Source organism: Scleropages formosus, chromosome 14 (assembly GCF_900964775.1).
Source record: "Scleropages formosus chromosome 14, fSclFor1.1, whole genome shotgun sequence".
Taxonomy (NCBI): Eukaryota; Metazoa; Chordata; class Actinopteri; order Osteoglossiformes; family Osteoglossidae; genus Scleropages; species Scleropages formosus.
The window spans coordinates 23,043,053-23,068,712 of record NC_041819.1 but is presented as its reverse complement, the minus strand read 5'-3'; the positions used below and the strand labels follow the sequence as shown (position 1 = coordinate 23,068,712).

General features: G+C 48.2%; 1 protein-coding gene across 6 annotated transcripts in view; it reads left to right on the top strand.

Annotated features, from left to right (window-relative positions):
• The window catches only part of LOC108928980 (sodium-driven chloride bicarbonate exchanger-like), a 47,044-nt gene that overhangs the window by 8,529 nt on the left and 12,855 nt on the right, over positions 1–25,660 (top strand). For 3 of the 6 annotated variants that reach the window (XM_018743224.2, XM_029257768.1, XM_018743225.2), the window contains 11 exons: positions 7,857–7,938; positions 11,555–11,698; positions 12,398–12,536; positions 13,843–14,003; positions 15,701–15,889; positions 19,463–19,551; positions 21,056–21,213; positions 21,953–22,040; positions 23,177–23,323; positions 23,452–23,552; positions 25,222–25,396. In XM_018743224.2, the coding sequence (XP_018598740.2) occupies positions 7,857–7,938; positions 11,555–11,698; positions 12,398–12,536; positions 13,843–14,003; positions 15,701–15,889; positions 19,463–19,551; positions 21,056–21,213; positions 21,953–22,040; positions 23,177–23,323; positions 23,452–23,552; positions 25,222–25,396 (1,473 nt within the window). Of the gene's footprint in view, positions 1–1,631; positions 1,701–4,492; positions 4,529–6,930; positions 6,986–7,856; positions 7,939–11,554; positions 11,699–12,397; positions 12,537–13,842; positions 14,004–15,700; positions 15,890–19,462; positions 19,552–21,055; positions 21,214–21,952; positions 22,041–23,176; positions 23,324–23,451; positions 23,553–25,221; positions 25,397–25,660 lie in introns of those variants that run through there. The other 3 variants (XM_018743226.2, XM_018743229.2, XM_018743227.2) reach the window with 3 other exon arrangements.

Genomic DNA, 25,660 nt, shown 5'->3' with positions numbered 1-25,660 from the left:
AAAATATTAAAGAAACTTTAATGTTTGCTTTTCCAATGTTCATTGGCGTTTCACCTTTTTCCGACCGCTTTATTATTTCCACACACACACATTTTCTGAACCGCTCATCCCATACAGGGTCGCGGGGAACCGGAGCCTACCCGGTGACACAGGGCGTAAGGCCCGAGAGGGAGGGGACACACCCCGGACGGGACGCCAGTCCGCCACAAGGCACCCTAAGCGGGACTCGAACCCTAGACCCACCGGAGAGCAGGACTGTGGTCTAACCCACTGCGCCACTGCGCCACCGCGCCCCCTTATTATTTCCATTTTAGTTTCAGTCATGATCGAAGAAAGAAGTCTGTACTACCCCGGGCTCGCACACCCCGCCCACAAGCCGACAAACAGCCGTAATGTTTTGACGCAGGAGGCAAAGTAGTGGCCATTTGTTCTTACAAACCATTGTATGTAACTCAAATTTTGAATATAATAGGTTTATGAAGTTTTTCTTTGATCTTTACTTAAGGGTGGCAAAAAATGAACTTCCCGTCAGTAAGGGGGTGGTTCGTAAGCACGGGTCGTACGTAAGTCGGATGTTCGTAACTCGGGGACTGCCTGTATCCTCAGTCCCATGATGCACCTCTCTCTGAAATTTACCTCCCTGAAATAAAAAAAAAAACGGAAAAAAGCCCGATAAAAAGCATATGTTAAAAATACGGGATCTCTCATAAGTACACACACACACACACATTTGCAGAACCGCTTGTCCCTTACGGGGTCACGGGGAACCAGAGCCTACCCGGCAACTCAGGGCGTAAGGCCGGAGGGGGAAGGGGACACACCCAGGACGGGACGCCAGTCCGTCACAAGGCACCCCAAGCGGGACTCGAACCCCAGACCCACCGGAGAGCAGGAATGTGGTCCAACCCACTGCGCCACCGCACCCCCCTCCTCTCATAAGTAATAATTATTAAAATGAAAATTGTCCTCCTGGCTGAGGGAGCTGATTTTAAATGAATTTTTCATGTCAGCGTAATTTTAAATGAGATGTCTTATTTTAGTCCGGCTCTTTTCCCCAACGGTGCGCAGAAGCAGCGGTGATGGATAAGGACATAAACTTTGTTTTCTTTTATTTTATTTTGCTTGCTCGCCGTTCGAAAGCCATGCCGGTGTCATGACTTGTGGTATTTCGGCGTCATCCGGTCACAGCCCACCCTGCAGCTTCCCCTGCTGGGAACTTGTCGCCGAGGACTGGGAGCACCGACGGGGGGGCGAGGTGGGTTGTTTATTTCTGATACGGTTGGAATTAATCTTTTCTTTGGAACACGTCACAGGCGCTGTTTGATTGGAGCTCCGCGCTGCCGACGACGCGAACGGGGAGAGCGGGAAATCGCCGTGGCTTAGCGCGAGCTGGCTCACACGAGAGGCCGCCGGCGCCCGTGATGTCAGGCTCCTCGGAGTGACGCGGGATCGACCCCGGCGAATAGACGCGCAGCTGTCGGAATTATTAAGGCTGCGTGGATCAGGGGGTCCGGAGCATTCGCTGGGGGATTCTGCTGGGCATGGTGAGCGGGTAGGCGGTCGCCCCCTCGACCTTGGCTCATGCGGCTGAGCTGCCCCGCGGCACCCCAAGGGAAAACGTGGGAAATCGGGGAATTCTTCGCAAGGAGGAAGCGGTGCGTCCCACCAACATGGAGCCATGCAGCCAATTCAGCGGTCAGGTAGGGTTCCCTATCTAGGTCACTGTGGCTCGCAGATAATCTGCGGTGCTGTCGCTGTCATCGTTGGGCTTAAGCACGATCCGCCGATGCACACGGCGCCTTGCGGCGATGGGTCTCCGACACCGACGTTGGGAATTCACTTTCCTCGTCGGGGAATTTTCAGCTGCTTGTACCGAGCGCTCAGTACTTCGGCAAACTGTCCTGCGATTTAACACACAGCTTGTGTGCGCTGCTCTTCGCTCTTGTTTTCGGGGAACCTTAAAGAGATGACGGGACCCTCAGATAGGAGGGTTTCGGGTGTCTCGTTGTAGGCATTTCTTGTGTGATGTCATCAGCGGCCCTGAATTGCATGGGGTGACTCTCAGAGATGACAGGCGCTGTTTCTGCTGCCCTGTGTGTTGCATACGTATATGTGCGTGTGTGTGAGAGAGACCAAATACATTCATCGAATGTCAAAGGTCAGTGTGTTCCCTTGTAATTCCACAGCTCTGTGTCCAGTAAACTAGGACGTGAGGCACCGTAAGCTACTTTAAAGGCAACTGTGTATCTGTTTAATGGTGTTTCCAAAAAGGCGACTGACAGGTGTGTTTATTAAGGTCATTTGCACGAGGACCGTACCCAGCAGAAGGCTCAGCCCCAAGGGGAAGGAAGGTGATAAAATGAAAGGTGCACAGCGACGTTGCTCTGCAATACGGGAAACATCTGGTCACCGGGAAGCTCCGCATCTCCACTGGTGCTGATGCTGCTGCTGCCACGGTAACGGATGCTTTTGCTGGGATCAGGGTTGCCGTGATGATGGCTGCCTCGTCTAATTACATCACATCAGCTGTTAATCCGCCCACCCTCCCCCGCAAACCCCCAGTCGTAAAGTGAAGGGACTTGGAGGGAGGCGCCCCCCCCCGCTGTGGCTGCATTTCCAGGAAGCTTTCAGCCATCGGCACTCCTGTCTGGTTCCACACATGCTCGCACCACGTTTACCCTGCTCCAGGTCCTCTTCGACCGCCCGTTCCGGTCCCCCATCACTGCTGCCGAGCGGCTCGAAGCCGCGGCGTGTGCACGAAGTCGCCGTTCATGTGCGCTGCAAAGTGGGTCGCGTGCCGCTCATCCCAGAAAGCAGCCTCATTTGTGTGACGCCGTCAGGTAGCGAACACGTAACCCTCATGCACACACCCGGAAAGGTAAACACGGTAACAGGCATACACTTTGAGCAGAACACTGTAAAGTGTCTGATGGGAAATAAGAATAAGTTGTGATGGGAAAACTGACCGCTGCTGTGGTCTTCAGCATCCAAGTAACTCTTGAGGTTCCTTCTGCCAACTTCTAGCAACATCTCTGTCCAGGAGACCAAGGACAAGAAGACATCACATCACAGATGAAAATAAATCAATGGACCTCACGTGGGATATTTAGACATAAGTGTTTTTGTGCTTTGCTCAAGACCAGGAGCCATTTTTTTGCTCTTCTCTGTGGCGATGTGAGGCCATGTAGTACAACAGCCACTAGGGGGCGTCCTTCCATGGACTGGCTGTGAGCCGGCCCACCCCAGGTGTTGATCCGTCAGTGCTGGGTGTGTATTTACTGCTCTGTATTTGCGGACTGTCAACAGCAGGTGGTTTCCCAGCTGCAGAGATGTCCAGCGGGGGTGTGTTGGTGCCAGATGTGTTATGCTTACCAGGATTTACATGTGGGGCACCAGGAGGTGTTATTGTTAAGGGCCTGGACTTGTTTGTGACACGGTGGCAGTTTTACCACCGTTGGGACTGCCCATCGGGAGTGTGGGAGTTGTTGCGAAGCGTGCAATTTCTGTATATTCTAAATGTTTTATTTCGCTTTATTGCAGTTGGATGATTTAAAGGATTCCATCACTGTCAGATTAAATGTTCATTTGTAGGATCGCGACAGAGCCTCATGGGGGGGGGGGGGGGGGGGGTGCGAGATGAAAACTCTGTGTGTTTGCATGCGTTCACAGCTGGATCACAGAATCCTCCGCTCCCCGCAAGCCAGGAACCGCCGGGTCACCACTATGGTTTACATTTCGATCACCGTGCTATTACTCAGTTCTGCAGACCTGGTGTGTCCTGATTTGCAAGATGCAACGGCAGAGCGGTGAGCAAACAAACAAGGAGCCGGGTTCGAGTGGCACTGCCTGATAAAGCCTGAACAAATAGAGGAAAAATAATCCTGCTGTATAAATCGGTAAATCAGTGTAAGTAGCTCAGGGTGCAGACCTCACATTCTAAGTCACTTTAGAGAAAAGCATCAGCCAAATGAGTGAATTAATGAACAAGAAAATAAATAGGATGTGCTGTATCAGGGAGGAATGTGGGGTGTTCCTCTCTGAGGCTCCCATGATCCTTCACTCCCAGCAGGGGGGCCGAATCCACCCCGTTCATCCTGCTCATGTTCTCTCCGCTCTGGCATCACACCCCACCGCCCCACAGCTGTGGTCACGTGACCGCAGAATGACTTCCTGTAGCACTGGTGGTGCAAGCCCATCCCGGTGTCCTGGCAGGACTCATCAACCATGAGCGATGGAAGCATCTAATGAATCCAATCATCTGACAAGTGAGCGAGTAAATGCTGTAATTCGCAGAGCATGTTGCGGTTCCCAGCTGGAGATTTCCCTGTCTCTGGGGGGGGCGGGATTCTGCGATGCTCTCTGGTCATGCAGTGTCTCTGGGGCTGAAGGGATTTCCCAGAAGGCCATGGTGCGAAGACCATCCCCGCGTCTCAGCTGGCATCCTGTCGGACTCTCCTCGGCTTGACCTGCGGTGACCTTGAAGTGACGCACCTGAAGTTGGATTCAGTAGGGGTCTGGAGCGACACAGGTACAAGTGCATCGGGTGCCCAGGTGTGACATCCCTTTACCAACAGAGCAGCTCACACAGCTTACAGTTCTCGCTGTCGGAACCCGGGCATTTCGACAGGTGTGCACTGGGGTGACGAACACCACCTGGAGAGTCATTCTCAGAGCAATGAGCCACCTCCAGACATGAGACAGTCAAAGGTTCATCACTCTGATACCTACAGGACCTGATCATCCCCTTCACCCCAACTAGAGACCTGTGCTCATCCACCTCTGGCTGCTTGGTGGTCCCACTCACAAAGGCACTGAAACCTAAAGTGCATTGGTTCTTGTTTTTGGTTCCAGTCCAGTGGAATGAGCTCCCTCTGTCCCTCAGAGCTGCTGAGTCTCTCTGAGCATTTAGGCAGGATGTGAAGCGATCCATTCATTGTCAACAACCGCTTGTCTCGAGCGGGAACAGGGCGAACCAGAGCCTAACCTGGCAACACAGGGCACAAGGCTGGAGGGGGAGGGGATGCCAATCTGTTGCAAGGCACCCCAAGCAGACTCAAACCCCAGACCTACCACACGGTGGGCACCAGCTGAACCCACTGTGCCACCACGCCCCCCAGATGGGAACCCACCTCTTGAAAAAATGTAACCGCGGTGTAAATATGAGCAAATGTCGAGGATGGAAAATGAAAAATGTATGGGCGAAGTAAAGAGGGACGCACAAATATTGACAGGAGCAGTCTGAATTTCAGGTCAGTTGAATGGATTCATTCTCCTCACCCCCTCCAGCATTTGAGTCCTTCCCTCCCATAATCCTCCCTAGCGACTCACATGGTGAGGCACGTGTGACTCCGGCAGAGGTGGCATGCTGTGCTGATCCGCCTTCGCCTTTCCTCGCCTCGGAACAGAACGACTCACCCGCCTCTCGATGGGCTTTTCTTCCATCCCCCACAGGGATCAAGACAGCGGAAGCGCTTTGGGATTGAAGATGTTCGCGTAGAAACTGTTACCTGGCCTGTCGCCTCTTGTTTGAGTCCATCTGGAGCAATTTGATGCAGGACAGCGGCGGGTTTGTGGACTCGTTGGGAGTGGAGGTGACTCCGAGCTGGAACTGTACCGAGAGAGGCAGTGGATCTGGCTGATTTGGGACCTCTTCCTCACAGCCTCCCCTGGAACTTGTAACGATGACTTTGATTGGATGCTTTCAGGTGGGAAGGAACAGCTACGGAAGTCAGGATCTCCAGCACGTTGGCACAGCAGGTAGCGCTGGTGCCTCGTACCTCCTGGCCCGTGGGTTAGATTCTGCCTTGGTCTGTGTGGAGCTTGAATGGGTTTCCTCCGGGTGCTCTGGATTCCTCCCGCAGTCCAAAGACATGTATTTCAGGTGGATTAGCCCCTCAAAGTACCTTTGCCCATAGTGGGTATGTGTGTGTAAAGTGGAAAGGGGTGTATCTGGCTTTGTAAGTATGCTTGAACAAAAGTGTCAGCTAAATATGAAGAAATTGTGATTAAAAAATTAATTTATTCAAGTGGGCAGCAGGTGCTGTTGTGGTTACAGCTGTAGTGAAGACCCAGGTTGGACTCCCACCTCCAGCTACAGTAACACTGATATAGGTGTTGAACTGATACAGTAAAAATGACCCAGCTGTATTAATGGATAAATCACTGCAGGCAGCTTAACTTTGTAAGTTGCTTAGCAGAAAAAGCTAAATGAATAAATGTAAATATCATTACCTAGTTTGACACATTTAGCAAAGACATACTTATCTCCTGGGACCAGGTGTGGGAATCTCAGTAGTTCTACGCTAGTAGAGTCCCCTGGGATTGATAAAAGTGATCGACGAGCTCAAAGTTCTTTGGACTGACAGAGGAATATGAAAACAATATTCGAGCAGCAGCGACGCATGTATTTTGGGGCATGTTATGTTCTAAATCTGGATGTTTGGGAAAAGAAATCAGTGCGGAGGCCGAATACTCCCACGGAAGACTCAACGGCGGTCACGTGACCTACGTTCTCCCGGCATCGTCTTTTTTTTCCCGCTGTCTAATTGCGTGCCGCGTTTGCGAGCCCCAGAGACGGGCACTGGAAGAGCGCTTTAATGTTTGGGCCCGGAGCAGCAGCAGCTGTGCGCGAGCGAAGGAGGCCCTCAAACCGTCTGCGGTTGCCATGGAAACTGTCTCATGAAGTTACCCTCAGAAAGTAATGCGCTACGTCCTGGCCCCGTTCTCGCCGCCCACAGAAGGAGGAATTCACGAGAGCGCTGCCGGAGATCGATAACTGCCCCCTCGGTCCAGGGCAGGAAGGCGGGAGGGCCGAGATCTCGCCATCAAGCAGAGATTCTTCCCGGGACTCAACACACAGACTTCTCGTCACGGCCCTGCGGTGTCAGTGGCGCAGGGCTGAACGAGGCCCCCTGTGAGAAAGAAGACCGATGCTTTGTTTGCACTTCTTCAGCAATGGAAAAAGTTCCGTTCCTGGACCTTGTCTGTAAGTCAGATTTCCGTTATCTCAGTCTGACTGAGTTTCCGTTACGAAATATACTGGACTTTCCGCGTCATTTGTTTGCGCAGTGGCAGAATGGGGGCAAAGGGAGAGTCTCTGGCGCCTCTCCCCTCTTGGGCTGCTGGTTCGGATATGGGTTCAAATCCAGATAAGCCTGTGTGGCATTTGCATGTTCTCTCAATGTTTGCATGCATTTCCGGAGGTGCTCTGGTTTCCTCCCACAGTCCAGTCGCATGTGTTTCAGGTGAACTCGTGACTCTCAACTGCCCTTTGTGTGTGTGTGCGTGTGTGTGCGTGTGTGTGTGGTTGTCCTGTGGTGGACTGGTGTGCTTTCCGGGGTTTACCCTGCCTCACACCCTATGTTTCCAGAATAAGCTCTGGACCACTGTGACCTTGCATTTGAAAAAGCGGTTATTGACAATGAATGGATGGACTTTTCTACAGCCGTTTTTAACATAACATATTTAAATTGATTTTAAGTTTTGAATTCAACTGTGTAAAATGCACATGTGCAGCGTTGCAGAGACAGTGAAGACAAACTGAGTGGACTGGCTGTGAGAGACGATGCCGGTGTAGTGTTTGTGGGATCTAACCTCCACCATCTGCCTGGCAGCCAAGTTTCCTAGTAAAGGACCATGCATAGAGACTTATGGCAAGAATTTTCCCGAGGGAAAATTGTGTTTCGTGCGGCTTTTCTAAGATTTGCTTTCCCGACATCGTATGACAGCGCACGCATCTCGACTCCGCCATAAGTGCCAGGCCAGCGCTGCATTCCCGCTCTGCTCTAATATCTCATGATGGAGATGATGGAGACGCTGTTTTTAACCTGTTATCTCGATGTCTCGCTGCCTTGCAGAGAAATGACGAGGAGGCAGTGGTCGACAGAGGGGGTGCGCGGTCCATGCTGAAGACCAACTTCGAGAAGGAGGAACTGGAAGGTAACCGCAACCGCATGATCTCGTTGGGGTATGTGCTGGGAAACGGAGCACCGTTCTCTCCTGGTCTTTCAGGAACCGTGGGGAACTTAGCCAGACATAGATCTGGACATGTTGTTTGGTTCTCAAGTGACACGGATGAAGGTGAGGAGCAGTAGGAGGGGGCACGTCTGCAGTGTCCAGCAAGAGAACGGGGGAACGGAAAAGCAGCCGAGAATGGATGAGTAGGCGGGAGAGATATAAACAGCCCTGCTGGAATCTGGGAAGGATCTGCTTTGGGAAACCTAGAGCCTACGAGAGCGATGTTATGGAAGCCCAGAAATGAAACGGCATAATTTTTATTCAGGAGCAATACTGTTGGCGTGAAAAGGCTGTAAATTTTATGTGTGCGTTTCCTGCGTCTTTTCTGAGAGAATAAAAACACTTGTTTTTGAGAAAGGCTCAACAGACTCCTAGGACTGGTAGATCACTCGTATCGGAAGTTTGCCGAACCTCAGAAAGACACTGCATCGTGGTCTTTGTTTACCTGTACGGGCTAGATCACATGAGCAGCATGAACCGAACGCTGGGCCAGTTTATGTGTGCGTGTGCGGAATGAAATAGGGTTGTAAAAATGGTTGACGTGAAAGGAGCACGGTGAAGACGACTTTTTTTCCGCGTTAGAACAAGACGGTTCCTTGCGAGCTCCCCAGCGCTGCCATGCGAGATATGTCTCCGGGAGTCGAAAATAGGACTGGGTGATATTTCCAAGAGATCTCGTTTTCTGCCAGTTATTTCTCTGGAGCTGGAGGAACGCCAGCGTGGAGCCCTTGAAAGCTCAAGAGGAGCCCTCGTGCGTCCGTGTGTGCGGTTTTAGGTCGACTTGAGCATAAGCGTGTGTCCAGTCTATGAAAAAAAAGGCCTTTTCCTCAGGGTTTATTGGAGCAGAGATGGGGCGCGTGACTTTGGAAAGAATAACCATGAGCTATTTCCGAAACATCCGTCATAGAGAAAATCGCGAGCGTCAAAATGATCTTGGACAGAATTGATTAGTTTCTATGTTTCCCTTAAAAAGTTGATTTAACTGTCAAGAGTGGATTTAACACTAGTAATATTTTATTGTGTACAGTCATAGCTGCTGCCATCACTGCAGTTAAAAATGGTGTGTTAGCTTCGTTAATAATCGTGAGATCTTCAGCTTTCCACCAACTTGGAAAAACATTGGCAGCTGTACCACCACATCTCAGATCCTGAATTTCCATCTGATTTATTCAAACGGTGTTTTTTCAGTGACTATCATGGGTAGTGATCAGTGACCCTAAATCGGGAGGAAGACCATTTTTTTTTCTGGCTATTTCTTTGGTCAGTCAACCACATAAATGGCCATGCTATCGTTAAAAATGCACTAATTACATTTATTTAAAAAAATCTAATAAAACACACACACACACCTTTGGAACCGCTTGTCCCACAGGGGGTCGCAGAGCCTACCCAGTAACACAGGGCATAAGGCCGGAGGGGGAGGGGACACACCCAGGACAGGACGCCAGTCCATCGCAAGGCACCCCAAGCGGGACTTGAACCCCAGACCTACCGGAGAGCAGGACTGTGGTCCAACCCACCACACTACCGCATCCCCTAGCTAATAACATTCCAAGTCAAATATATACACAATGCGTAAACTTTTCAGGGAAGAGAACATTTTTGCAAAACAAAGATAATTTCGGAACTCTGATCAAACTCAGATATACACAGAAAACAGACAATTTTTGCTAAATGAACTTCTAATTGTGTTTGCGGTGTTAACATTTCGCTCCATGCTGAACCATCAGATTATCAGTACAATTGAACATGTGCTTCGCATGGTGAAAAATAGTTCTTTGAACACCAGTGTGGATATGAAATAGTCCATAATTAATAATCTCGCATTGACATATGCTCATTTCCTAATGTTCCGAAAATATTTCTAATAATTTGGTTCAACTAAATTGAGTCGGCCTGTTTTTTTTTATGAAATGGCCGTTTTTGGCCATTGGTCGATGGGTTTCCTACTGTTGTAAACTGCGCTGAAGGACGTAGTGGGGTTGTAGTCACAGGACACTTTCCTACAAGATGACTTATAATGTTAAGTTTGTACACTAAGCTTCTTCCAGTCATTTACGCATTAATGTAGCTGGATAATTTTTACCGTGCCAAAAAGGTACAAGAACAGTAAAGAGGATTCAACCCCAGGTCTTTTATTTCATATCCAAGATCATAGCCCTAATCAGCTCAACAGCAGGTGGCGTAGTGGCCGGAGCTGTTGCGTTTGGCTGCAGAGGTTGCGTGTTTGAATCCCACCTCCTGCCGTAGCAGTATTGAGCAAGGTACTGAGCCTGAAGTAGTGCAGTAAAATGTTTTACCTTGATGTTTAGATGAGTAAATATTAGAATGTCGCATAACCACCGTAAGTCACTTTAGCGAAACGTATTAGTCACGTGAAAAAATGTAAATGTACCTACTGATCTCTGAAGGAGTTAAGGGAAAATCACAGCATAACACTGACTGTGCTTCAAAGACAGAGTCACAATGCGAGAACATGGGTACCAGTACATACTGAAAGGCTCGACACACAGTGTGTGTGTTTTTCCTGCACCCCGGGCCTTGCAGTTTGTGAAATGGCGTAGGCGCAGCCCCCCGAGATGATCCCTGATGCTCACTGGTGCTGTGCTTCTTGCAAAGACCAGGAGCGTTGCAAAGATCTCTGTATATGTGTGTCACTGGGGGGCAGGTTGTAGAGCGGTGTAGGACTTGTGAGAAGGTTAGGTTGGTCTCAACGCTGCCATTGTAGCTAAGGGATGCTGCTTAGCTACTAAATCTGGAAATGAAATAATATACAGGATAAATGATGTATAGGGGCAGGGAGGCACACAGCTATGTTCCTGCCCTCAGGCAGGCAGAAGCGAACAATCTCATTCTGTCGCTGCAGCTCACGCATCACGTCCTTCAAACGCAGTGACATCTGCAGGCCATCCGGCCCGTTCTGCACCAGCCCCGATAGGAACCGTCTTCTTATCGCTCTTCTTTAAGGCCTGTGGAGGCGGCTATAAAGGATAACGGGTGATGATCTGAAACGCAGCTTTGGTCTGTGAAATGTGAGGAAACTGTAGAGCAATGAGGGCTATCGGAAGTAAACATTGAATTATCAAGGTTATTATTATTCAGTGAAATCCACCGAGACGTGAAGGCTGTAGGTATCATGCCAGTTACGGACGTTTACTTGTACCCTGGTGTTTTCTGGTTCAAGCCACACTGTCTGATACTGCAGTATCATTTAGCAAGGTGCTTACCATAAATTACTCTTGTAAACATACCTAGCTGCATGAATACGATGAATTGCTTTGGCTAAAATTGTTAGCTAGGCATTTATTGATACAGCTCATGATCATTTAGCTGTATTACAATCAGTGGTACAGCTAAATGAATTGGGACATTTTCTTGTATCTGTTCTTTTTTAGAGAAGAGGTGCGCTTCTGTATCTCATTCCATTTTAGCGTTCCTGGACCTGTGTGACTTCGATCCGTACCGATAGCCAGTTGTTGCTGGTCTGTACACGGCTCAGTGTCCAGTAGTCCCCGCATGTCCCTGTCCTACTCCCCAGGTCACCGGACCCTCTACATTGGTGTACACGTTCCGCTTGGGAAGAAGACCCACAGGAGGCGTCGGCACCACGGCCATCGGAACCGGAAGAGGGACCGGGACCGGGACTCTGGGGCTGAGGATGGCCGGGAAAACGCAAGCCATGGTATGGCTAGGTTCCATGGATTTCAAAAAAAAAAAATTCAGCACTAAGAAAGCCTTACAATTCAAACACAACTGCTGTATTATAATAATTATATAACAATGTCATTCTGTAATTTGCTTCATTTTAAGATACTATGGGGCCGCATAGTGCTTGCTATAACCAGTGAAGTATGAATAAGTCATTAGCAATGGCAGCTATCGCTTTATTGTTCAGGAATTGCTTATGAACGTAACAGTAAACTAATACCACCATTAGTACAACGTTAGCAAGTACCAGTAGCTACAGCAATAGCAACGATAACTAATGCTGAACAACTCAGGTAATACTTCTGGCAGTAGCTATGGTAGCTGATGCTATAAAAACGAGGTAGTACTTCTGACAGTAGCTATGGTAGTGGATGCTATAAAAATGAGGTAGTACCTATAAAAATGAGGTAGTACTTCTGGAAGTAGCCAGAAGTGGTAGTTAATTCTATAAAAATTAGGTTTTATTTTGATCAGTAGGTATGGTAGCTAAAGCTGTACATATGTCGCTCACATAACAGGGATAATTCGTTCCACAGGATGAGTGTAATTTTCATGTAGTTCCTGCAGTAGAAGCTCCAGTAGCTAAATGCAGTGATACGCTGGTAGGATTGTGACAGAACACAGAAGTGTGGAAAGCAGCTAATGCTCTCTTTCATTTCCGTGGGTCTCCAAGACACGCCATCTCAGAGGGTCCAGTTCCTGCTCGGTACGGAGGACGATGACGAGGAACACATTCCCCACGACCTCTTCACAGAACTGGACGAGATCTGCCTGCGCGAGGGGCAGGATGCTGAATGGAAGGAGACTGCCAGGTGGCGTATGGTTGGTCTCTGATGTAGCCACAGTATATGGGCCACTTCATATAGAATGGGGTTTCCTTTAAACAGATTCCTATGATCACTTCCTTGATTCTGTGTGTTGATTCAACACATTCAACACAATCATCCCTCAGAAACTGATAACCAAGCTGAGCCTGCTGGGTCTGACCATCTCCCTCTGCAACTGGATCCTAGAATTTTTGACTGGGAGACCCCAGTCCATCAGGATCGGCAACTCCACCTCCGGCACCACCACCACACTCAACACCGGCGCTCCCCAGGGCTGTGTGCTCGGTCCACTGCTGTTTACCCTACTGACTCATGACTGTGTGGCAAAGTACAGTTCAAATCATATCATCAAGTTTGCTGACGACACTACACTTGTGGGTCTCATCAGGAACAATGATGAGTCAGCATACAGAAAAGCGGTGAACCAGCTTGCAGAATGGTACAGAGACAACAATCTTTCTCTTAATGTTGATAAGACTATAAGACTAAAAAGATGATTGTTGACTTCAGGAGGACCCGAGTAGATCGCTCACCGCTGCACATCAACGGAACAACTGTGGAGAGAGTCAAAAGCTCCAAGTTTCTTGGTGCGCACATGACGGAGGACCTCTCCTGGACTCTCAACACCACGTGCCTAACCAAGAAGGCCCAGCAGCGTCTTCACTTCTTATGGAGGCTGAAGAGAGCCAAACTCCCCCCTCCCATCCTCATCACCTTCTACAGAGGGACGATAGAGAGCGTCCTGACCAGCTGTCTCCCCGTGTGGTACGGGAACCGCACAGTCTCTGACCGCAAGACCCTACAGCGAGTTCTAAGAACAGCTGAAAAGATCACCGGAGTCCCTCTACCCACCATCGACACCTCATACAAAAACCTCTGCATCCGCAAAGCCACCAGCATTGTGGACGACCCCTCTCACCCCTCTTATTCACTCTTCGCCCTGTTGCCGTCTGGCAGAAGGTACAGAAGCATCCGTGCCACCGCCAGCAGACTCCGCAGCAGTTTCTTCCCCGAGGCAGTCAGGCTACTCAACACCCGGCTGACTCCCAACGCTCACCTGGCTCAAAGAGCGAACCCAGCATGACTCCATACGCTACAAACTGCCTACAGTGCACAGCCCATGTCCGCGTCCACATCCTGTGCTGTGTATTTATTTACTGTCTTGTACTCCTGTTCTGTGTTGCACCGTGGTCTCCGTTCCACTGTATACAAGCTATATAGAGGAATGACAATAAAAGCAACTTGAACTTGAACTTGATCTGTTGCTGTTACCTGGGTGACCTGTTTCCAGGTGGCTAAAGTTCGAAGAGGACGTGGAGGATGGCGGTGAACGCTGGAGCAAACCCTACGTGGCCACGCTGTCCTTGCACAGCCTGTTTGAGCTGCGCAGCTGCATCCTTAATGGAACCGTCATGCTGGACATGCGGGCAAACTCTCTGGAGGAAGTCGCAGGTGGGCAACCCCCCAACTTTGCCATTGTGCCTACAGTGAGAGCAACATGGGCTCACACAGTCGTCCTAGACAAACTGTCCTGACCACAAAAACACGTATGGTTCAATTCAATTCCATGTGCAGGTGGTCCTTGTGTTATCACACAACCTATGAATTCCCAGACTTAAGGTGGTCATCCCATCAACCTTTTTGTATTATTTTTCAGTCCTGATGTTTAGTTTTAATGCCTTACCATGACTGCTATATGTACCTTCTATAACATCGACTGACTGTGCTGCACCAGGGCACCAAAATTTGTCATTGTTTGGGTCTCAGTCAGTGTTTGGGTGTCTGAACCCGAACCCTAACCCTAGCACTGGTACTTAAATTAACACACACACACACACACACACACTTTCTGAACCGCTTGTCCCATACGGGGTCGCGGGGAACCGGAGCCTACCCGGCAACACAGGGCGTAAGGCCGGAGGGGAAGGGGACACACCCAGGACGGGACGCCAGTCCGTCGCAAGGCACCCCAAGCGGGACTCGAACCCCAGACCCACTGGAGAGCAGGACTGTGGTCCAACCCACTGCGCCACAGCGCCCCCAATATTTAAATTAACATAATTAGTCAAATATATAACAAAGTCCTATTACACAATGTAGCATTCATGCTTGTTATTTGTTCATACATATGTTCTTATGATATAAATTGTCTTACTTATAATATAAGGGGATTTTCAATTTACGACAAAGTCGACTTGTGATGGGGTTGTCGAAAAAGGACCACATCGTAAGTTGAGGACCACCTGCATGTGTGTTGAAGTTGCTGCCGCAAAGCTCTTAACAAAGGATAGTGCAAAAAGTGCAAAGAGTGAAAACACCTCCATCAGTGGGGCATCAGAGCTCCTTTCAGAGCTGAGAAGTAGCAAAAATCCTTCATCAAACCCAGCTTGCCTGCTGTAAAATGATGCAACGGTTTATTTTTCATAATTTTTCACGAAATTCAGTCAAAGCCAGCTAATGCATTTGTCAAACACTTTGAAATGCATGTGCATGAGTTAGTGGTATGTGGGATTTACTCTGGCAGAGTGATTTGTGACGCTTTCTCATTAATCTTGCATGACGGTCCCTTAGCATGACTCCTGGCTCTTGATGTTGCTAAATAATACATGCAGTAAGTGTTGTTTCAAAATGAATTTTCTAAAATTTATGAAATGGCTCTGTCTGCTCTTTATTAAATGGATGCTTGTGCATTGTCTCACACGTGGAATGCCACGTGTTCTCCTCAGTAAAGTTTTTTTTTTTTTTTTTTTTTGCATTTTCTCCATGGCTCTGGAGCTTAAGCGCAATCATCTCTGGGTGTCCCCCTCACAAATACAGTTCCCTCCAATCCACTATTGGAAACTTAAAATCGGAAAATAGAATTGAGAACTGAACTAGTACCTCTTATGTCGGCTGGTGTTTTATTGGGTTCCTCCTCTGGATTGAAAGTACCTCTTTTCCCTTCGTGGCATTGGCACTGTAATTAGTTGTTCAAGTTCTTTGTTGAGAAATAGCTCAACCAGAGGTTTAAATTTTCATGGTTAGTCAAGGTCCTTAGCGTGTTGTTTGGGTAGCTGGTGGGTTTTCACGGAGCAAAAAGCCTGTAGGTCCATGACCGAGGAAAGTTCCCGATTCACCTCTGAAAGGGTGCTCTCCTGCGATGTTCTCAGACATGGTCCTGGACCAGCAGGAGACCTCGGGCGAACTGGATGAGGAGGTGCGCAGAAAGATCCGCAATGCCCTCCTCAAACAGCACCACCACCAGAACCAGAAGAAGTTCGCCAACCGGATCCCCATCGTGCGCTCCTTCGCTGACATCGGTAGGAAGCAGTCGGAGCCCCACTCCATGGACAAGAATGGTGAGCGTCTGCATTCCCGTCAGCGAGTCTCACTTATGACCGTGACTTGCGTAACCTTCCGGAAATCTCGTGTTGTTGCTCTTTTCTCTCTGTTGACTTCAAGGGTTCATCCACTGACTTGTGGTTCGTGGAGCCGTGCATCCACCCATGTCTGACCTCGTGTTCGCGTTGCGGTCTGTCTGTCTCTTCTCTTCTCTCCCCTCTCGCTGTGTACCCATAGCGGTTGCCTCACCTCTGTGTCCCTTGCCTTCCCCTGACTGCCGGTTTGGCGCTCCACAGCATGGCTGCCCACATCGCTCATTGTGTCCATCTCCTCCTCATCACCAACTGCATCTGTCACCCAACAGCTTGAGCCAAGCAGCAGCTCACACCCCCGCGACCGAACCCTGCAGCGGACTAGAGGTAGCGGACAGGCACATTCCACCTGACAGACTCGCCACCCTTTCCTAAAATATAGCCTTTAAGAGCGGTATTGTCAATGCTTTCAGAAAAGGAAGACATTTTGCTAGGAAAGATGGTGTTGTGGGTAATGATGGTGCAAAATCGAGGTGGTAGGAAGCCAGCGTGAATACGTACCCATGTGGACACACGACAGGTAATGGAGTTTTACCTAATTTAACTGCTTCCATAAAGGTAGACAAGATAGAGTCATGTGGGTGAGATTTGTGCAGATGTGGTTATAGTGCCTGTGGTCATAGCTGCTGGTGCACAAAGGGTTAAACAGGTTCGTAAGAACAGCTCAGGCCACAGATACTGTACAGATGTCTTGTTGTGACTAATTTATTAAAAGATGTTGCGTGCAGCGAACAGCAGTCCCTCATTTCATTACCTGAACAAGTCGGCGAAACCGACTGCTTCCCGTAGGCCGCAGAATTCAGTAATTAGTTTGATTAATTGGCTCCGCACAACCTGTTCATCTGCATAATTAGCAATAAACTGTGTGTTTACAAAATGATTTATTGTGGGAGAAGACAAAATGTTTAGCAAAGCTTGTTTCCTAGTTGTCAGATACATTGGCTTTTTAATATCAAAGGCATGTAAATATTTTTATATGTAGCGCCCTTCCTGACACTGCTGCTTTGGAAGATCTAGTGTGAGATGAAAAAATGTAAAACTCAGTTGCAAAAAGCACAAAGAGATAAAGAAGTAAAATGAATGAAAATCCAGCTGGCATTAGAATCACAGGTACATGTATAGCTAATGACCATCATTAAACACACACAATCTCTACAAGTGGTCGTCCCAGCAAACCGGAGTCTAACCCGCCAACACAGGGCTTAGGGCTGGAGGGGGAGGGGACACATCCAGGATGGGACGCCAGTCCACCGCAAGGCACCCCAAGCAGAGCTTGAACCCCAGACCCACCGCCCAGGGGACCCCAGCTAAACCCGCTGCACCACTATGCCTCCCGTATCATTAAGTATTGTTTAGTTATTGCCTTGATCCAAGGTGTTGTACAGTGTGAATTTTTTACACTAAGTTACATATATTTACCTATTTATACAGCTGAGTAGTTTTCACTGTATCAGCTTTCGGTAAATACCGTGAAAGATGTATGTATGCATCAGTGACCCATTGTAAGTAGTGTATCTAGCAGTGTAAATCACCTTGGTGAATAAGGTGTGTGGACTGATAACACTACATAGAGTTCTTTTGGAGTTGCTTTGGAGAAAAGAGTCTGCTAAATAAGTAAATGTAATGTAATGTAATGAAAGGGGCTACTCCAACAGGAGAGGCAGGGATTCAAGCTCGAGTCGTTTGCCAGGTGATTGCTCTGAGAACAATGCTATTAGTAGAGAAAACCTCTGAGGGTCCAAGGCCAGGTGTTTCCCACATGCTAACATGCTAAGTTTATGATGGGAGGGAAACGTGATGAGGTAGGGAGTCTTGAGGGATGATTCAACAGCGACCCAAATTTTTGGCAAATCATTCTAAACTTTGGCCCATAAGTCATCGTACCTCTACTCACCTGTGGATCTATAAGGCTGAGAAGGCCTCAGAAGTCTTTCTTCATGTGTTGATGCATTGTTGAACGTGGTATTCTGAGTCCTGTGGGTTGTGTTGATCTGCGAGGTCAACGTTTGATGCGATTCGCAACTGCTGAGCATGTGTTTGCTCTCGTGACAGGTCAACCCGATCAAGGACTGTCCTTAACAGTTCCACAGCAAAAAGCTAATCTGTCTTTACCTAAAGCCGTGCCATTGCATGGAGTTGGTTTTCCAAACCTTTTGTGGAACTATGTCATAATTTGTCAAATCCTTTTGCGGAAATGAACTAAGGAACTAAGCGCCCTTCATTCGGCTGGTTGGCTTTCAATGGATTTCTCAAAACTGAAGTCAAAGCTTTGACTAGATTTCATTACAATTCACCATTTTTTAAGTAATTCTTGTCATTGGTGCATTTGCAATTACAATTGCAATTGCAGTGCAATTACAATTGCATCGGTAATTTGCGCATTTGTAATTGCAGTGCACAATTATAGTAATTCGTAATTGTAATTTCTGATTAAATTGTAATGATCATTTGTAATTTGTGATTGCTACTAAATGTACTGTGACTTGGGGGGTGCAGTGGCGCAGTGGGTTGGACCACAGTCCTGCTTTCCGGTGGGTCTGGGGTTCGAGTCCTGCTTGGGGTGCCTTGTGACGGACTGGCGTCCCGTCCTGGGTATGTCCCCTCCCCCTCCGGCCTTACGCCCTGTGTCACCGGGTAGGCTCCGGTTCCCCGCGACCCCGTATGGGACAAGCGGTTCTGAAAATGTGTGTGTGTGTGTGTGTGTACTGTGACTTATGGGCCACCCTGTATTACACTGAAAGGTTTTAGTTTAATTGCAGTAGAGTGCTTTGCAAAGATTTCATGGAAGAATCGACAGAGAGGAGTTTGTGAATAAAATCATGAGCTTCCATATCATTAAAGACACCCCCATAGCTATCATTATCATCAGTGTGCCTCGCAGGCTGGATCTAAGCAGGTCTCAGTCTGGTGTTTATCAACAGCCAGGAAGTGGTGGCTGAAAATGCCAGTAGATGACAGTTGTCGCTGGTTCCAAGTGAACTACTGGACACGAATCGAACCTCGTTAGCTTGTTATTCATTCTTCATCACTGGCGAGGTGTCCCGCATCCCACGCAGACATTCATCCCTGGATGCTGCTCCAGATCATGAGTCTAGTCGTTTCTGTGAGCCTTGCTGTCAGCAACGGGCCGACAACAAATAACTGCCGTTGAACAATATAGAAGAAAAGGAGCACCGAGGTGCTATGCGGAGGCATCTAATCAGCATTGTCACTAATCCACTCATCACCCCAAGTCTGCTGTCACTCATCCACTCTTCATCCTGTCATCTTCTCTCGGCATGGTGACACTACCAGTACCACTGAGTCACTGTGTGTTACAAGGGCTGTGAGCAGGATCTTCATAATGCTGGTGCTCAAAGCTAGGACCCCAACCCCCACTTCCATGCGGCTCATGTTGTACATGTTATAGCTCAGAAAGGTTCTCTTGAGGAGAGGGAGGGGGGCTGCTTTCGTGGCTCTGGTGACTGAGGGAGGTCTCTGTCTCCTTTCTGAATCCAGGTCAGGGGGCCCCTCCTCAATCCCAGTCCACCAATGCTGATGGGAAGGGGGACGTGAGCAGGGAGAACAGCGCCGTGGACTTCAGCAAGGTACGGCACGGCCGCATCTGGACCCACAGCAACGCCCCTTACTGCCTGTACCGTCTCTCCTGTACTGTGGTGTACGGTGAATGTCCACACTGATGAATCCGTTACAACACAGGGCGTGAGCCTGGAGGGGGGGAGGGGACGCACCCAGGACGGGACGCCAGTCCGTCACAAGGCACCCCAAGCGGGAACCGAATCCCAGACCCACCGAAGCGCAGGACCCGGTCAGACCCACTGCACCACCGCACCCCCTCTATCTGATACCTATTAATTTATTATAATGATAATAATAATAAAAATAATTATGCGGGGCGTGGTGGCGCAAAGGGCCTGGCTGAGTCCTGCTCTTTGGTAGGTCTGGGGTTCGAGTCCTGCTTGGGGTGCCTTGCGGTGGATTGGCGTCCCCTCCTTGGTGTGTCCCCTCCCCCTCCAGCCTTGCGCCCTGTGTTGCCGGGTTAGGCTCCGGTTTGCTGCGACCCTGCTTGGGACAAGTGGTTTCAGCCAGTGTGTATTAGTAATAATAATAATAATAATAATAATAATAATAATAATAATAACAACAATAATACTTTGCTATTAATTTATCTGAGGCCTTTGCCCAAGACATCTTATAATGTGAGGCTTGTGCACTGAACTACTTACAATGATTTACCCATTTATACAGCCAAGTAATTTTTACTGTATCAGTTCAGAGTAAGCACCTTCATCAAGGGTACTACAGCAAGAGCAAGGATTCAAACTTGGGTTCTTTTACTGCAAAGTAACAGTTCTTACCACTGCACTACGTGTAAAAAAATTGATTTAAAGTGACAGGCACATTTAAAAACACGGTCAAATGAATTCATGCTGTCATTTCAGCGCTACATCATCCTGCTACGAGCTTTTTAATGGATACACAATCGAAAGCTATATTGTACCGGTGCTGGATTTCTGGGGTTTCGCATGAGCACTGGTACAGAGCGTGTACTGCCCGAAGGGGGGTTGCAGCCTTTAGTCAGCGTAATTAGCGTGTGTGTCTGTGCATGCGCTTTTGTGTGTGGTACAGCGGTAGAGTGGGTGGGCTCTCTCGCGGTTCTCTGCCTCTTTATACCCCCTCTGCGAGGTTTGACGCAGTGCAGATCCAAGGGCGCAGGAACAGAATGTTAATGGGATTGGTTAGCCAGCGTGTCTGTCTGTGTGCGTGTGTATGTGTGTGTGTGTGTGTCTGTGCGTGTGTGTGGGGGCGGGTGGTCCATCCTGGAGAGACGCAGAGCATTACAAAAGACATTTGACATCTTGGGAGCACAGGATCACATGTGAGATGTGAACAAAGTAAACTGGACTTGAGGTACACCCCCTCGGTAATGTCCTCAAATCAGTTTTTCGCACAAATAAATGACATTTCCTTATAAAGCGCACCCTTTGTACCCAGGGAAGGTGATCTGCTTCGAAGGGCTGGTATTTCGGAGCGGTCATTATTGCCTCATTGCTGCGCCTTTGACACCTTTGCTACTCCGCCGCCCCACAGATAGACCTTCACTTCATGAAGAAGATACCGCAGGGAGCAGAGGCGTCCAACATCCTGGTGGGTGAGCTGGAGTTCCTCGACCGGCCCGTGGTGGCGTTTGTGCGCCTCTCCCCTGCCATCATGCTGAATGGACTGGCGCAGGTTCCCATCACCACTCGGTGAGCCCTGCACCAAAAACATCACATCAGTGCCCACAGTGAGCTCTCTGCCCCTTGATAACCCATTACCATCTGATAAGCCCCGCCCCTAGAGATCCCATCGGTGTCCGTGCTCCTTTCCTAGACAGCCAGTTACCACTTGGTAAGCCCCATCCCAAAATTTCCCATCAGTGCCATGTTCCGCCCGTATCCCTGAGGTTATGCCTCTACCACCTGTTATTCCCCACCCCTAAAAACCCCCTAAGTGATTAGGCTCTGCTCTCAAATTGTCAGTTACCACCTGGTGATTTCGGCCCATATATGGTGCCAAAATTTCCTGCTTCTCCGTTTCATAAAACATTTACGTTCGTTCATCTAGCTCACGTTTTCCTCCAAAGCAACTTATATTGCCATTTACAATTATTTGACCCATTTTACTGGAGCAATTTAGGGTAAGTACCTTGATCGAGGGTACTACACCTGGAGGTGGGACTCAAACCTGCAACCTATGGGTGTAAAGGCAGGAGCTCTAACCACTACACTACTAGCTGGCCCAAAGCAGCCAATGGCTTGTCAAGCATTTTCCCTGTGGCCTCATTATCCTGGGAAATGATATATTGATAGGATGGAATTTTTCCTAAATCCCGTATCACGTTGTATGTGGGAAACACCACGGTGTGTCTAATGGGTGAGCCTCATAACGGTGTCCGCATCTCACACTTCAGGTGGTCGTTGTGTTACACCTTCTTCTGTCTTCCAGGTTCCTGTTCATCCTGCTTGGGCCTCTTGGGAAGGGACATCAGTACCACGAAATCGGCAGGTCCATCGCCACCCTAATGACAGACGAGGTAAAGACGCGTCTCAGCCAACACGAGGGACACGAAGGCGCTCCTGCGCAGACGCACAGAAGGGCTGCTTTTATAATTAGGCAAACCGAGGCAATCATCCCAAAGGGCTAATGTTTCACAGTGCCAGATTTTGCTGCTAAAATCTAAAAAAAAAAAAAAAAAAAGGAAAAATAAATTATAATCTTCAGGAAAAATGAAAACCTTGCTTAATAATACTGAAACTGCTCTATTACAGAACTGAAGAAGATCTGCTGCTATACAGTATATACTGTATTATGTAAGCATATGATGCATCGCCACCCCATGTCTTTGAAATCTCTCTAGGTGACGTTTTCTATGAAAAAAAAACTGTCGCTCTACCCAGTAAATAATTTATATCTATTTTTTCCCTTAACCAGCTTCAGCCTTGAGGATAAGTTTAGTTTTCAGTCCGTTTTGAGTCTGAAGAGTATAAATTTGTTTTATGTGCTTATACAATGTTTGCATCTGAGTTATTTTAACTCAGTTTTTATTTTCCATTCTTTATGATCTGTATGCGTCTAGATCTAAAATTCTAGAACAAAATTAATTATTGTTAGACAAATATATATTTGTATACTGTGTGTACATATATATGTACACACATATGTGTGTGTTCACCTCAGAACTTTGAGGTGAATATTTGCAGAGCTCACGAATGGCTGTCATTTCATATTGCTCCAGAATTAAACTTAATTCATCATAAATACGCACTATACCAATGAAGGCAGCCTCTTATCAGATGTTATTTTTTTCTGCTTGGTTATTTACTTTTATTCATTACATGACACTTTTACCCCCCAAGCAAATTACAGTGTTAAGCTGCTTAGAATTATTTACCCATTTATACAGCTGGGTATTTTTACTGGCACAGTTTAGGGTAAGTACCTTGCTCAAGGATATTACATGTGGAGGTGGGCTTTGAACCTACAACCTTTGGGGTCTAAAGATACCAGCTCTAACTACCACCTTGCCATCTCATCCGAGTTTTGATAATGTGATGGGGTGTAATTAACTGACAGCTGAGAGTGGCCTCCTGGTCCTGCGTCACGTTGACGCCGAAGTGCAACCCGTTTGCCGCACCCTCGTTCCGGACGCGCTCTGCTCGGTGTTCCCAGGTGTTCCACGACGTGGCGTACAAGGCGAAGGACCGCAACGACCTAGTGGCCGGCATCGATGAGTTCCTCGACCAGGTCACGGTCCTTCCTCCGGGAGAGTGGGACCCCTCCATCCGAATAGAGCCGCCAAAAAATGTACCGTCTCAGGTGGGCGGGGCTTCCTCAGTCATTGGCAATCATGATTTGCGGTCTTTGTCCAGTTCCATAAAGTAAATAAACATTTTCAAAAATAAAATAGGGGCAGGACTGACGGGCACATTCTCCTTGTGAAACAGGAGAAACGGAAGATCCCGGCGATGCCCAATGGGACGGCAGAGCTGGGAGAGGCTCCGGAACACGGAGGCCACGGGGGCCCGGAGCTTCAGCGCACCGGGAGGTGAGTGGCGTGAGGGCGGCGTGGTAAAACACGGAAGGTTTTAGAACGGTCTGTCCTCAGACCTCTGTTCTCAACACGCGTCCGCCCTGGTGGATTTTTTTTTTTTTTCTTTTCGGCGTGTAGGCAAAGCCCAGCAGTGCGCGGCACATTATGTTTAATCACAGCTGTGACTCAACAAAGAAGGGTTCTTAACACCCTCTCAGTTCCTTTTTTAGAGCATGACCGATGGAATTGTGGGCAGTTAACGCTCCTGCGTCGTCTTTGGCCTTTTCAGGTACCCTTCCGAGTAGGAGCTTTAAGGTCAGGACAGCACGTTCACTTCAGCTCCCCTCCATCTCCCCTGGGGTGGAAGGGCTCCAAGTTGCTCTTTATCACAAAGTAAAGTCAAGACCCCAGTTGCCATGGCAACCCCCTGGGGATGGCTTTCCGAAGGAGGGATTCGCCATATTTACACCTCTCCTAGTAAGAGGGTGGATTAATAAGAGGGAGTTGTAGCCACGATGTATATTTGAAACATCAGTGGGCCATCGCTGTGCATTTTATTCTTCTAAAGAAATTAATAATTAAAAACTAAACCGATTCCTCACTTTACAAACACAGCTGCATCCGGATGTCTGTTCATAATGTGATTTGTCCAAAAACTAAAAGTCACTTTGATCACTAATCCACAAAAACTTAATAATGCAGACGTCCTTGGACTTACTTACGGATTAAGTTCTGAAGGATCCCCGGTATAAGAGATGAAGAAATATTTTGTAATGCTTTGTATCTTAATATTTTTGCAAACTTAAAGCTAAATTAAACTAAGTTAAAATGGCCGAAGACCCAAACACAAATTCCCATTTAGTGCCGATTGATGAGAGATTCAGCCTGCAGTCCACGTGCGCTGAGGAGCATCAGACAAGAGCTGTAAACACAACGGTAGTGATGCAATAAAGATGCTCCTATTATGTTTGTTGCCTCTTTACTGCCATCTATTGGCTGGCCAGTTAAACACAAGTGGCATTCGCTCTGCTGCAATTTTAGAAAATTGAAACGGAACAAAATGCATTTAAAAGTAAATGTTAATATCTTTAAAAATATCTTAAATCACACCTGTGATTTTTTTTATTAGCATCCAATTTTGCTTCCCCTTAGTTCACTGAAATGAGTCAAGTTCATGCCCTGTGTTGGACTGGCTTCCCATCAGCTGTGTACCCTGCCACCCACTGTGCTTCCAGGATAGGCTCTGGACCACGGCAGCCCTGCATTACTGATGGATGGATTCTGACAAATTCAGTATCAGTCGATATCGGGCAAAATAAGTGAACCGTTCTTAGGATTTGAGCCTGGTCAACTGAATTGTGTATTTGCACTGTTTTATTAAAATAGGATATGACAGGGGTGGAATGGTACTTTAGCAAAACCTGCAGGGAAATTCACAAAAAGTACAACTTCTTATCTGCTATAGTTTCTTAGCTGATGTCCTGTCATCCACAGTAGCAAGGTTAAGGCAGTTTTTTTATGTCTACAGATACTATAAGTTAATTTTTCTTACATAAAGAATAGGAAAGTATGTGTAGTTGTCAGCCTGTATTTGAGAATGATTTTGTTGATTTGTTGCTCTGGGCAACCCTTGGTATGTGAGAGCTGTTTAAGAGGGGGGATGGTGGTACGCTCTGTCTTCCAGGCTTTTCGGTGGTCTGATTTTGGACATCAAGCGCAAGGCGCCCCCCTACCTGTCGGACTACACGGACGCCATCAGCCTCCAGTGCCTGGCCTCGTTCCTCTTCCTGTACTGCGCCTGCATGTCGCCCGTCATCACGTTCGGGGGTCTGCTGGGGGAGGCCACGGAGGGACGCATAGTAAGACCCCCCTCCAGCTCGGATGCACGTGGATGTTCCGCTTGAGCCGTACGGCTGCGGTGTTGCTCTCCAGTTTCTCCAAGGATGTTCCCTTTGAAACCCCCTCATGAACCCTGTTCCTGGAGTACTGCAGCCCTGTGAATGTTCTCGACGTTTCTAAATCGTGATATCGAAGGAGCGCTTGCTTGAAATGAGCCTTGTAACTATTACAGCCCGGGGCAGCAGGTGGCATAGCAGTTAAGGCTATAGCATTCAATTTAAAGG